The following is a 15214-nucleotide window of genomic DNA, read 5'->3' on the forward strand; positions in this document are numbered from 1 at the left end:
AGAGAACAGAAGCCCAGGAAAGCAGGTAGTTTGATACATTCCTTACTGTTTCTGTCACACTAAGATTGGTGTCAGGTGCCCAATAAAATGGAAACAAAGGGTAGAACAACCAGTCAGCCAAAGCTCTGAGTCTGGAAGAAAACTAAATAGAAGGAACTAACCACAACAAATTCAATACAGAACAATGAAACAAAGACATTTAAAATTATGAAAGAATACAAAAATGATACTTATTTAAAACCATAAAAGAAACATATCAGAAATTTAGAACAATATATTATAAAATAGAGGAATTATGCATAATTTTCTAGCAAAGAATAAATGGCCAAAATTGGCCAAGAATTCGAAAACTTAACTGAAGGACCAATAACTGAAGAAAAATAAATGATTCAAAAAGAGCTACTATTTTTAAAAGTATGAAAGTATGAAAAGTATTTTTAAGAACCTATTTGTATATATAGTATTAGAGATGAATTCTAGCAAATTAAAAAAAAACGTTTATTCTAATTAAAATTGCAACATGGGAATCAATTGCAAAAATCAGCATGTTTTATTCCAATATTACTTCTGCTATCACATGATACAGAGGATTTTCAAGTAAACTTTGCGTTTAAAAGGTAACACTCATAGTACACCCATGGTGCACAATCTAACATTTTACTAAAACTGCAAAGATTCTAAATAATATACTGACAAGCTTAATTCAAGATTTTTTTTTTAAATTGAGTAATACAACTGATTAAAATTTATTTCAGTAATGTAATGGTGCTACATTGGAATATCTCCAAAAAGAATTTATTAAATGAACATATTAAAATTGAAAAAAATGATTCAGTAGCATATTTCAACAAAAACACCAAACATGCATTACAGGAAGAAATACTAGGTGCCAAACACAAAGCAAGCATCAGGGATGTTATCGCTGCTTCAGTGAATTATATGAAGAAAATAAAAATAAGTCAATATTATCATTTTCAGATAACACGATCATATATCTTTAAAATAATGCATGCAACTGTAATGATTAAAATTAATAGAAGTTTTGAAATGGGCTCAATACAAAAGAAACACATAATGTTTAACAGCTTTTGTTTGCATTATCAATACATATGTAAAAATACAAATGAAAAATGCCTTTTGACATTAGACAAAAAAAGAAAATAAAAACAAACTTATACATCATAGGAACATTTTTTAACATTAATGGCACCAGACATATGTGAAGAAAATCACCAAAATTCTATTGAAGAACCTAAAATAAGTCCTTCAAGAAAGGAGTATGTTCCCGAAAGGAAAGATTTGCTATTGCAAAGATGCCTTCCAGGATTAATTTGATAATTAAGATATTTCAATCAGAATTTCAATGGTGTGGGTTTTTCTGTATAATTTTTGTGTTAATTGCTATTATAACTGGAGAAGGGAATCTTAATAACAATGATCCGGGGGAAGATTACAGTGATGTGATAAGCTTCAACTGCCTGACCCCTCATTTGCACAGCCTCTTTCCAAGCCCCAAGGAGGGATCCCAGGAAAATCTGCAAAAATAAAATATTTGAGCCATGCTATGTGACCATGCTTGTCCTTTTCCACATTGCCTCCCAAGCACTTTGGAGGGGGCAGTGGACAGAGTGGTGGCCACATTTAGGATGCAGCAGAGGAAGCTGATTGAATTCAGAGATGTTTCCATTTCACACCTGTGCACACATCTTGAGACATGTTCCTGAGTCCATGAACCACTCCTGCACTCCTCTCTGGGGTTGCCAGGGGTCGCTTTGCACTTTAGAAACTTTTCAGGAAAGTGAAGTGAAAGGTTAGAGTAATAGCTGACGGCTCCTCTGTTGCTCATGGAAAGCTAGGTGTTTACTACATCACTCAACAAACTCCCATCTCCTGCCCCTCATCCCAGGGAATGGGCTCAATTTTGAAATCACCAAATCCAGAGGCCCCTCCTCATAACTAGACCTGGAGATTTGTTGCATCTTTATTCACATCACTCACATGCAACCTGTCATTTGTTAGTGAAAAAGGGGCCAGATTCACTCATGCGTTGGTGCCCCCAAATAGTTATTGGAGGTATGAGCTCTCTGTATTTTTATGGTAGTTCCAGGATTTTTTTAAATAACCACTTTATTGAGTTATATTTTGTATACCATAAAATTCACCAGTTTGAAGTATATATGTCAGCAGTGTTTGGTATATTCATAGAATTGCACAACCATCATCGCTATGTAACTTAGAACATTTTCATCACCCCAAAGGAAACTCTGTACCCATTAGGCAGGCACCCCTCATTCTCTTCCTCACCAACTTTAGGTAACCACCAATGTATTTTCTGTCTCTCTAGATTTTCCCATTGTAGACATTTCATGTAAGTAGAATCATACAATATGTGGTTTTATTGTTATATTCATCAGTTAGTACATACGGTTGTTTCCACTTTTGGGCTATTACGACAATTGCTATTATGAACATTAGCATCCAGGTTTTGGTGGAACATATGTTTTCTTTTCTCTTGGGTATATACCAGGAAGTGGTATGTGTGGTTGACATTTTGAGGAACTGCTAAACTGTTTTCCATAGAAGTTGCACCATTTTACATTCCTACCAACAGTGTTTGAGGGTTCCAATTTTTCCACATCCTTTCAAATAATATTTCTGGGGACAATGTATGATGGCTTCTGATATGTTCTTTTCTATTCTACTATATTTCATTTAAAAAACCTGGATATGAGCTAATAAATTGACTTCAAAGACCCAGTATTTTAAAAAAAACTATCCTAGACCATCCCATCACATTTAAAGAGATAAAACCCCAAGAGATTGAGTGACCTGTCTACTATCTAGAAATCAGGTAAACAATGTGTTTAGACCAAAACATAACCTACAAGCTTCAATTAAAGGGTCCTTATTTATTAATAAATAGCCACTGAATGTTGGACTACATTGAGTTGAGAAATCTCTGAATGAAGAATTTTGAAGAAGAATCTGGAATAATTTTTAAACAGTGGACATAGAGTTTTGTGATCTGGCTATAGACCCTACAAACCCCAATAGATCCTACAATATCCAGTGGGCTTCACAGTGTCCAGTAGCCCCTACAGTACCCAGGGAGTCCCTACAACATCCAGTAGCCCTTACATTATTCAGCAGCCCCTAGACTATCCTGTAGCCCTTCGAGCATCTCTTAATCTCTGTGCCCTTTTACCCTGACAGTAATAAATTTGCCATTGATGCCTGAAGCTGCCCCAAGTCTCTGGAGCATTTTTATGACATTTGCATTGAGAAAATAACATTTTCCTAGCATCAGGAAAGTTATTATTATAGTTGGCTACATCAACAACCATAGACAAGAAATTAATCACAATTGCCAAAGTGGAATTTATTTTTTCTTGCTTAGAAACAAAAATAAATTTACAAACAGGTTCTTAACTGCATCTTTTAAATCAATGTTGTCCTCCTTCGCCTCTAAACATTTCTCAAAGTAGGTCAAATGCAACAGATAAGAAGCTACCACTTAACTCTCATCATTCAAAACAAATAGCAGTTTTCTCTAGACAAAAGGCTGTGCGGACTGTAATTTTTCTCTAAGTCTCAAGAGGCAACCCTCTTGACCTATTGTATCCTAAGATGAAAGCACAAGAAGAGGGACCCAGAAGGACACCCAGAGCATCCTCCAAGGTCAAACATGTTGACAGTTGGCGTAACTACTACTCGTTGAGCTTCCCCCCACCCTCCCTGCTTTGGCCACCTAGGACTGGGAACCCATAACGGGGAGCCTTCTGGACAGCTCAACACAAAGAGGGAAGAACTTTTCAATACAGTATTTTGAATGAGGGATGTAATTTTATTTTATATTTGGCACCACAATAAAAACTACAGTTGACATTAATTCAGTAATTACCATGGCCTGGAACACTGCTGTGCACTTTATATAATCTCTTAGTCAGTTTGGGCTGCTATTATAAAATTCTGTAAAATGGGCAGCTTAAACAACAAACATGTATGTCTCGCTGTTCTGGAGGCTGGAAGTCCAAGATCAAAGTGTCAAATTCAGTGTCTTCTGATTGCCCGCTTCCTAATATACAGATCTCCCTGCTATGTCCTTCTGTGGCCAAAAGAGAGATCATCTTTCTTGTGTCTCTTCTTATAGGGACACTAATCCCATCACAGTAGCTCCACCTTCATAAGCTAGTTACCATCCAAAGGTGCCACTTCCAGATCCCAACACATTGGGGGTTAGAGCTTCAACATACAAATTTGGTGGGGTGTTAGGGACACAAACATGTAATTGCGTGCAGTCCTCAGTGCCACTACACTATTAGGAGCTAGGATTCCCATTCACCCTCATCACATTTCACAAATTAGGAGCCTAAGACCTGGGAAGTCTCTCACTCATGGGATCAAAGTCTTAGAGCATATAAAGAGCAGAGTCTGAATCCAGGCTGTAAGTTTGCTGGTATTGCTGTTATTGACATGCTCATATATTTTCATTTTGATAAACCTTTTAGGTTTCCAATGGCTATTTTATTGGCTAAATATAAGCTTTGGTTTGCAAATTCTGTGAACATTTTACCGGACTTTTTTTTTTTTTTAATAAGAAAAAGAGTGCAATAAAACCCCATGTGATAGTTACCCAACATCAACATTTTGCTCTTTCAGCTTAGAGTGTCTCCTTCCATATTTGTTAAAGAATACCTTAGGTGCCTCTAACAGATATGTACCTCTACTAATCCAGTGTCATTATCACACAATGTTAATAATGATTCTTTAATATCATACAACACTCAATCTATGGCCAATTTCTCCAGATTTTTTAATTAAAATTATGAGTCCATTTTATTTTTTTTTCCATTTCCAACCCTTTTTTTAGAATAATTTTTTATTATGTTATGTTAGCCACCATACAGTATATCCTTAGTTCTTGATGTAAAGTTCCATGATTCATTATTTGTGTATAACACCCAGTGCGCCATGCAATACGCGCCCTCCTTAATACCCATCACCGGCTATCCCAATCCCCACTCCCACCCCTCTGAAGCCCTCAGCTTGTTTCCCAGAGTTTTATCTACAGTCGTTTCAAATCAGTATCAGTCAAGGTCTAGACATTACATTTGGTTGATATTTCTCTCAAATCTCTTTATATGGGTACAAGTTCCCTCTATTTATTTGGACAGAAACTAGGCCATCTTGCCTGTCAAGTTTCATGCATCCTAGATTTGGCTGATTTTATTTTCGTGGTGTCATGTATTCCCCACATTTACTGAAAACTGATAGTTAGCTCTAGAGCCTTAGTGAGCTTTAGGTTTAGCTCTTTTGATAAGAACAGTTCATAGGCAGTCCTGTGTCATTTTGATTACACCATGGCAGGAAGAACATAATGTCTGCTTGCCCTTCTTTAGTGGTATTAAGACAGACTCCCAGATCCCTCAGATGCTACAGAGGGGCATATTTTAATTACACCATTTTTTCTTGCATTTGTTAGCTATTGTTGGTAAAAAAATAATTTTCACTAATCAGCATTTATTTAGTTTAAATTCAGTCCTTAAAGGGCACCCACAAAAAATACATATTGCCCTTTATTGATCAATTTTCAGTAAAATTTGTTGGCTCCCAGCACCTTCTAGATCTTTCTGTAATTAAGAATGAGGCTTGGGGCGCCTGGGTGGCTCAGCGGTTAAAGCGTCTGCCTTCGGCTCAGGGCGTGATCCCGGCGTTATGGAATCGAGCCCCACGTCAGGCTCCTCTGCTATGAGCCTGCTTCTTTCTCTCCCACTCCCCCTGTTTGTGTTCCCTCTCTCGCTGGCTGTCTCTATCTCTGTCGAATAAATAAAAAATCTTTAAAAAAAAAAAAAAAAAAGAATGAGGCTTGAGGTCTTTATCAATTTATGGTCCATTTATTGTTAATTGTTTATTCACAGATTTTACTATTAGATTTTTGGTCTTATTTTTTCTCATTTTCATATGTAGTTCTTTATCAGTATAATTAGTCCCTTTATTCTGATATAGTAACCATATTTTTCTCAATTTGTCATTTGTTGTTTTTACTTTAAGGGTACTTTTTGCTGTTTATTGTTAAATCATTTGTTTCATATTGTCAATTTTATAAATATGTTTTTTAATTGCTTTTGGATTTTGAGTCATTGTTAGGAAACTTTTTTAAAATCCAAAGTTGTAATTTCTATTTCTATTCTATTCATTCTTATTTCTATTCTAATACTTGCATGTTTGTTTTTTTTTTTTTTTCCACAGTTATATCTCTGGTCCTTTTTGAATTTATCCTGGTGTATCGTATAAGAATGAATCCAATTTATATTTTTCTATTAGGGGTTCCACAGATAATAAACTTCTTCCTCCTACTAATCTAATTTTCTGCCTTCATCATGTACTAATTCCAAGAGAATCTCACGTATCTTGTTCCCTTTGTCTATTACGTACCAATGCAAAATTATGTTTAGTGTAGTCTTTATAACATTAAATAATCTAAAAAAAAAAAAACCCTGTTTCCCCTCATTGCATTCCTCCTGGTAATTCTCACTTAATTATTCTTTCAACTAAAACCGGTAAAAAATCAACTTGTCTGGAAACAGAGGGAAAAAAGAAGCTAATGATCTTCTTAATCAAGATCACATCAAATGTACATATTTAACTTGGGTAAAATCAACACCCTTACATTGTTGAGTCTCCCTATGCAAGAACATGGCATGTCTTTCATTTATTTGGTTTACTTTTGGCTTAGTAATAATTTATTGACTGCCTCTTATAGAATTTGCACATTTTGTTATTGTAACTATTTTATGATAGCTAAAAAAGACCATTTGTGTTAGTTTATCCATTGAGCATTCTGTATCTTCTAGATGCAAAACCGTATTTTTTTCTAATTTGTGTGCCTTTCATTATTTTATTTATTTATCTTGCTAAAAATATTTTGGCTAATGTATCCAATACAATGATAAATAATAATGAAGATAATGGACATTTTCTTGATTTAAAAGAAAAGGAAAGTTTCTAGCATTTTGCTTTTAATTAAGGTGTTGGCTTCTGGTAATATAAGTACACTATACATACACACACACACACACATGCTTATGTACATAAAAACTTATACATATATGAAATATCATTGAAGTTCTTCTTTATTGAATATTTTTACACAATACATGCTACATTTTATCAAATGTCTTTGCCTTCTGTGGAGATGAACATCAGATGGATTATATTCATGAATTTCCACTCTTTCCTTCCCATTAATCTCATTAGGTCATATGTTTTTAAAATGATATGTGATTGAGACTGTATACTGGTAATTTATTTGAGGTTTTGCATCAGTATTTGTTAAATGGAGATTTGCTTTTCTTGTGCATCCATTATCAGGATGCACATATTATTGTTATATCATTTGGGAGGCACATATCATATATATCATTCAAAATGCATATCATTGTCATACTTACTATATAAAAATAACTAGGATGTTTTCCTTCATTTTCTACTATCTAGATGGGCTTAAATGGTACCAAAAATATCTGATTATTCAAGGTATGGTAGGACTCCCTGTGTTTCTACCTGGCCTGATGCTTTCTCACACAGGCACTCTTTCTACAATCTTCCATTTTTCCTTCTATGGGAACCAAATTGATTTGAAAGAAAATTTGAAACTACAAAAAAGGAGAAAAATACTCATGTTTTGAAAATTAGAACTTGCAGAGTGAAATTTTTTAAGAGTAAAATGCTATCTAATTGTGAAATACTGTTGTTTGTTAAATCTGTGTTAGAAGGAACTATAACCTTGACCAGCCACTGAAGTTATGAATGTCTGATACATGAATCATTGATATTTTTATCTTATGTGTTAACTATTCAATATAATAAGCTGATTGGTCATATTGTTTAATCAAAAGCCTAATTTTATATATTTCACTGTGAAGTGAGGAAAAAGAAAAAAATTTCATGTTTTCACCATGTGCACATCAAACAACTCAATTGAGAAATAAATTAGATTGATCAAATTTGGTTTCCCAAGGAATATATGGTTATGGCAAGGAATTTGATTTCTGTACAATACCATAGTAAATATTTTACCTGAACTGATAATTTAAGTATTAGGCTAGAACTCCTGACGTATGTGAAAGAACTTATGGTTAAAAAATATATATTTTTGTTTTAAAGAAACAACAAAGCAACAGTTAATTGAAAAAGCCTGTAAAGATTAAAAATCTTTGTCTCAGTTTTTCTTAATATTGTTTTCTAGCTTCAAAAATTAAGAAATACTTTTCAGTGCCTGGATATTTCAGTCAGTTAAGTGTCTGATTCTTGAATTCAGCTCAGGTCATAATCTCAGGGTCATGAGATCCAGCCCCACCTCAGGGTCCACACTCAGTGTGGAGTCTGCTTGAGATTCTCTCTCTCCTTCTTCCCCTCCCTTCTGCACTTTCTCTCTCTCTCTTTCTCAAATAAATAAATAAATCTGAAAGAAAGAAAGAAAGAAAGAAAGAAAGAAAGAAAGAAAGAAAAAGAAAGAAAGCAGAAGGAAAGAAAGAAAGCAGAAAAAAGGAAGAAAGAAGAAAGAAAGAAAAAAGGAAGAAAATAAAGAAGGAAAGAAACTTTTTTTTATAGGATACACACAGAGGGCTTGAAGAGAGTCTTTTCCATCATGGCAGCCAAGGACTGAACCTGGAGAGCAAGCATATCTGCTATGGGCATAGCTCTTAATGCAAGCTTCAGTAAAATCACTTCAACATAAGGCATGTTCACCAGCTTGATGGACAAAATTAGTAATTAACTTGTTGATATGAAAACTTTATTTTCATAACCACAGGGCATGTTTCTCTTTAAAAAATTGCCATCAAGTAGTATTAGTTAATATCATATATACACACAAATTGCACACACACATATATGTACACATGCGTGTACACATATGCATACACAGAGCTGACATTCAAGTGGAAGGAACCTGGTCAAAATAAGTTCGGAATAACTAATAAATAAAATTAATAATAAAACTATAAAATAATTATAATTAAATTTTAGAAATACTTATCTGAACATGTTTTAGGGAATGATTACTTCCTTACAAAGATAAATATAAAAATGATTGATGAATTTGCTAATATAAAATCATTGAATTTCAGTATGTCAGACATACAAGAAAATTACCAAGAGAAACAAAACAAATGGGAATGGGAGGCCTTCTCTAAATGATTCGAAATTACCCCAAAAGTTTCTATGCCCTGCCCAAGACGTTGGAAGGCCTCCTGCAAGTAGGGGCCCCTTGACCCTTAGAACATTGCTTGGCACATAATTACAGTTATATGTGACAGCAATATGAGGATGGTTGTGGTGGTGGTGGTAGTATGGGGGAGTTGATCACTGTGATGATGATGACCATGATTGTGATAATATTGATGATGATGATGTGTAGGAAGAGGAGTCATGGAAGAGAATTCGGTGGCTAAGTAAGATACTGAAATTTTCCTCCCACTTTACCTTCTCTCTGAAATCCCAACTACCATCATTATTACAAGTTATTGTATACATCTTTGGAAGACTCTGGTTAATTTAAATGTAAATATGTTTTATTGAAAATGTTACATATAAATTTATCAACACATTAGTATTGATTAATTTGTGGAAGGGAGGATACAATGGGAGGCCTTTTGAATTAGAAATAAAAATGGAAGTTTTGTAAAAGGAGAATTCGGTAGAATGGAGTTGAAAGAAGGCTCTGGGTTTCTTCCGGAGCTTCATCAAAGATGAGCTGTGTGGCACTGGGTAAGTTATTTAACATTACAATGCTCAAATAAGTCCAGAACAGGATTAAGATCAAATGGAAAATGTAGGTAAAAGTCTTATTGAGCCTATTGGCATGCAATAAATAGAAAGTAATCTTTTGTGGCTGTTATTATTGTTATTAGAATTATGGCATAGGGAGATCAATTTTGAAGTGGTGGAGTAAAGATCTCAGTGACCACTTTCCCACAAAAGCAGTGAAAATACTGGCAAAGCAACTAAAATCAACCATTTTAGGACACAATAAATTAACCAGTCACAGGGAAAAAAACCCAGAAAATTGTCTATCAAAGAGAAACTTCTGGATCTCAGAACGACAACAGAGTCTGCACACATCAGCTTGGGACTATTCCCTTTCTCTCTGCCTCCCTGCCAGCTCAGTAGTGTGGTATTTGTGAAGGATGTGCAGGCTCATAATGAATGGAGAGATAAGAACTTTATAACAAGAGCACCATCAATATTGTCAAAACTAGAAGTATTTGAAAAATGTCATTCCCAAAATGTTGTGGCCATTTGATTTGACTCAGAGCTCAGCTCAGCTTAAAAAATAAATTTAAGAAGCAGTATCACCAGGTCATCACAGAAAAAAATGTAAGTCTTCTGACAATGTTACATCTGCCTAAGTTTGTGATATCAATTAGTGCAAAGAAAAGACCAGCCCGCCCCCCCAAAAAAATTAAAATTAAAGCAAGACCTAGATACAGGGAACTTTGAAAAGCCCCAGCTAATGCTTAGAGATCTACAAGAATGTTGTGCACATGTGCAGGGCTATGTGCATGCCCAAGAAAGACCTAGGAAAGGAGAACACCCCAGTCACTCACATCTGGCTTTAAGGAATTGTGCAAGCAATACAGGCAAGGTATTTAAGGAAACATTTTGACTGATCATTGGCTGGCCACTAAATTATAATGAACCAAAGGTGAACCGTAGGAGACCAGACTTGAAAACAAAAACAAGAACATAAAATCAACAACAAAATGTTAGCAGGGAACTCAGTGGGGAATACAGTGGGGAATACAGATTTACAAATTAGCCTGGAAGAGTCACTAAGGAAATAAACAACAAGAACAAAACCAAACAAAACCAAAACCAAAAGATAGAAATTATTAAAAGGAAACCAATTGCAATTCTGGAGTTCTGGAGTTGAAAAGTACAATGACTGAAATTATAAAGTCACTAGCCAGCCACAAACAACAGATTTGAGGAGGCAGACGAAAATATCAGCACACTTGAAAATAGGCCAGTAAGGATTATCCAGTAAGAGGAATAAAATGAAGACTGAATGGAGGAAAATGTGTAGAAACTCTTACTCCTGTCGCAGATCATGAAAATTACCAATATATATTTAATGGAAGTCCCAGAGGAGAAGAGCAGAGAAACAAGGCCAAAATTATTTTTAAAATAACTAGAAGAAGCTCAACAAACTCCAATGAACTCAGAGATCCATACCTATCCACAGCAGAGTCAACTTGATAATTTCTCATCAGAAACCATGGAGGATAGAGGACAGTTAGATATCAGCTTCAAAATATTGAAGGAAAAAGACTGTCAACCAATAATTCTATAACTAGCAAAACTCTTGCAGGAAAATCAAAAGATAAGCCATAGAATAGCAGAAAATATTTGTAAAACATATGCTTGATAAAGAACTTGACCCAAAATATACAGATAACTCTTAAGACTCAACAATATGAAAACAAATAACCCAATTTAAAAATGAGCAAAAAATCTTGATACCTCACCAAAGAAGATATATATATGGCCAATAAACCCATGAAAAGATGCTTGATATCATCAGTCATTAGGGAAGAGCAAATTCAACAGCAAGGTACCACCAGTTCACACCCACTATGACTAATATAAATAGAAAGACAGATATTAGCAAAAGTTGGAGAGAATATGGCGAAATCAGAACCCTCATACATTGCTGGTAGGATTTTCAGGTATAGCCTTGAAACAGTCCAGCAGTTCTTCAAAAAGGTTAAATATAGAGTTACCTTATGCCTCAACAATTTCACTTCTATTTACATTCTCAAGCAAATTGAAAACTTATGTCAGCGCAAAATCTCATACATAAGTGTTCTTAACTCTCGAGCAACTAGGTGGGTAATACTGCTATTTGCTTAGATAGAAAAATGGAGGAGAAACAAGTTTGGGTTGAGGTAAGGGAAATCTGTTTTGGAACAAGATATAAATCTTTTTAAAGGCTTTCTTAAGGATCTAGGAGCCATTTCTTTAAAGTATAATCAAGAAAGATAATATCCTAATCTCCTAGTTTCTGTGGGAAGGTAATAACCTAATTCAGTGGGGGCCTTGCTCCAAGTTGCAAAACTACCTCTCATCATAAAGATACGTGAAGTCCTTGTTTGTTTAAAAAGGAAAACATAGCATTTATAGCAGCACTATTCATAGAAGCATAGAAGTGGTCTCAAATAAACTGCCTATCAACTAACAAATGGATAAGCAAAATGTGGTATATTTATGTAGTGGGATATTATTGGGTAATAAATAAAGATGAAATACTGACAGGGGCTCCAATATGAGTGAATCTTGAACACATTACACTAAGTGAAGGACATCAGTTCAAATGATAACATGTTGCATGATTCCATTTACATGAAATGTACAGAATAGACAAATCTATGGACAGAAAATATATTAGTGGATGCTAAGAACTGGATGAGACAGGTGATGTGTGCCTTGTGTGCAAGGAAGGGGAATGGGGAGTGACTGCTAGTGTATCTGGGTTTTCATTTTGGCGTGATGAAAATATTCTAAAATTACATTGTGATAATAGTTGCACCACTCTGAAAATACACTAAAAACCACTGAACTGTGCATGTTTTATGTATATGAATTGCACCTCAATAAAGCTGCTTAATAAAACAAATTAAAAAGAAAGAATTATAGCATAAAGTAACTTTTCTGATTATGATGGTCTAATAGGAAGATAAAGCAAGAAGGACAGTGGTTTATGACCAAGTAAAATGTCTTGTTACTTCATAGAAATTTCTGTGGCTGAGTCTCAGTGCCTTGATATCAACACTGTCAAGTTAAAAGAGAGCAAGTATCCCAACAATGGTGACAATAATTTCACAGAACAATACACAATCAGAAAGCAGGGGGCATACCTGTGTTTTATTTTAGTCTTTGAATGAGGGAAGAAAGGGAAAATACCAGGAAGGTATATTGTCTTTAAGAGTTTTGCAAACTGATCTTTGCAATGCCTAATTAGAAATATCCAACCACTTTATTAATATGTTTGTGTAAATATGTGTGTACCAGTATGGTGCTTTTCATATTCAGGATGGTAGTGCATATATTTCCTCCTACTGCAGTCATGCCATCCATGTCTATATGAATCAGCGAACGGCTAATAATACAATGCTGTCATGTGTTGAGTAACAACATGGGATTTAGGCCTGCTCTTAGGTGAGGCATGCCCCAGGGAGAAGACCTCGCCATTGAGCATGGGGAAAACAAGTGCTGCCCAAGTGCTATTCAAAAATGGAGATCCAGGAGTTTAGAAGCAGTCACTGGGACAATCTCTGAATTGGGTCAGGGAGACCAAGGGGCCCTAGTAATAGCTCCTGTCAATGACACCTGGCTCTGGGCAGGTTGCCACACTAGGCTTAAGGCAGCAGAAACACACCAGCATCTTGCTTCCTGTAGTAATGAATGAGTAAGATAAGCATTGGTTTCTAAAAAAGGTCAAAGTTCACTGATCAGAACTGGAGACTGATGTCAGAACAGGACTGAGAGTCAGTTGACCTCTGGAATCCTGGAGTGATTGCCTTATTAAATTTGTCTTTCCTGAGATTCGAATGGACTGAGTTCTGGGGAAAGGTGAAGGTGTGATGAGTGTAGGTTAGGTAGTTAGATCTCAGAGTCTGGAAGCTAGTAACACTCTGACCATCATCTCCACACTTTAAAATGGACCACAGACTATGGTGACTAAAAGTGGCTCTCCAAGGTCAAAGAAATAGAGAGTAGCCCCCTTACATGCTGTGTCCACACAAATGATGACCTGGCTTGTGGCTGGGAACGTCTTGCAGTAGGATGAAGATCTGCAGCAGGAACTCTCTGGGTTGAGTGGCCTTTACCAATTAATTTTTGAGTTTTAGTATCTTTGAGGAAATTTTTGAAAACTAATATGGCCTAAAATTTTAACTTCTGTTAAATAATCAGAATTATAATTTTGACTTTTATATTTTATAAACCTATGTCTTCAAGTGTTAATATTTATTCTGTATTTTCAGATGGCTACCCCAAAGAAGAAATGATTTACAGATGGAGAAAAAATTCAGTTGAGGCAGCTGATCAGAAATCCTGGAGGCTTTATCAGTTTGACTTTATGGGCCTTAGAAACACAACAGAAATCGTAACAACATCTGCAGGTAAGAATTATTTTAAGGAATCATCAAAAAAAAAATCTGACATTTTCCCCCCGATGCCTGAGGCATAATCATGCCTTTAATGTAGAATTCCGTCATGTGTATATTTTAACTAATTATATTAGGGTAATCATATACCTCGGTGATATTTGAGACAAAACAACTGATTCAAGAGTGAAAATATTTTTTATTGATTATTGGGATGTAAAAAGGATCCTAAGAATTGTCTTATATTTTTTAATCAAGACTTGTGCTCTCATCATGTCTATAAACTTAACTAGGATCCCCACTATTGACTATATTTATATAAACTGATTTTACTAATGATGAGAGTTCTACAACTTTCCACATACATAATAGGAATAAAATATTATTGAGAATCTATACATAAAAGAAGCTTGCTGTGAAATGCCCTTCAAGTTTTAATTTCTATCTTCTTCCTTTCCTTTACTCTAAATTTTGTTTTGAGCTTTATATTTCTTTTCCAACATATCGAACACAATAACTATCCACCAATTTGATTTTATTAGGTGATCATTATATGCATAGTATAAAGTATGTAACTAGATAAAAAGAGATGTTTCATCTATTAGCATATTTGAATGTTTTAGGGGGTTTGTTTTGTAGGGTTTTTTTTTGCTTTGTTTTATGGGTTTTTTGTTTGTTTTTGAGTATTTATTTATTCCTATAACCCACTATTTTGCACCTGATTTTATTTTGCCAGGGTATGGGTTTGCAGATGAGGTTAGAGCCAACTTTTCTACTGATCTTATTGTTAATATGAATAGTTTATTGTCTCTTAAAAGTCCGTAATAATTTGTTTCAGTGATCATTAAGATTAAGATGTAAACTTTGATAATCAGTGGTAAATATCTTTAAAGGATAGTCTGAATTCTTGATAGAGTTCTAAAATATAAAACATTTACACATTAAGAAAAGTCTGAAAGCCATCTGATTAACAGAGAAAAGCAAAACTTCCCTGTAAGTGTCATGGTAGTAAAGGTGAGAAATGCCATCTGTGTTTAAATATT

The 15214-nt window shown here is 34.9% G+C and overlaps 1 protein-coding gene across 2 annotated transcripts in view; it reads left to right on the forward strand.

Moving 5' to 3' along the window:
- GABRG3 (gamma-aminobutyric acid type A receptor subunit gamma3) overlaps nt 1-15214 on the forward strand; it is a 721008-nt gene that overhangs the window by 603897 nt on the left and 101897 nt on the right. For both annotated transcript variants that reach the window (XM_034667987.1, XM_034667988.1), the window contains exon 6: nt 14049-14186. In XM_034667987.1, the coding sequence (XP_034523878.1) occupies nt 14049-14186 (138 nt within the window). The remainder of the gene's footprint in view (nt 1-14048; nt 14187-15214) is intronic.

The sequence above is a fragment of the Ailuropoda melanoleuca genome, chromosome 9, assembly GCF_002007445.2.
Source record: "Ailuropoda melanoleuca isolate Jingjing chromosome 9, ASM200744v2, whole genome shotgun sequence".
NCBI lineage: Eukaryota > Metazoa > Chordata > Mammalia > Carnivora > Ursidae > Ailuropoda > Ailuropoda melanoleuca.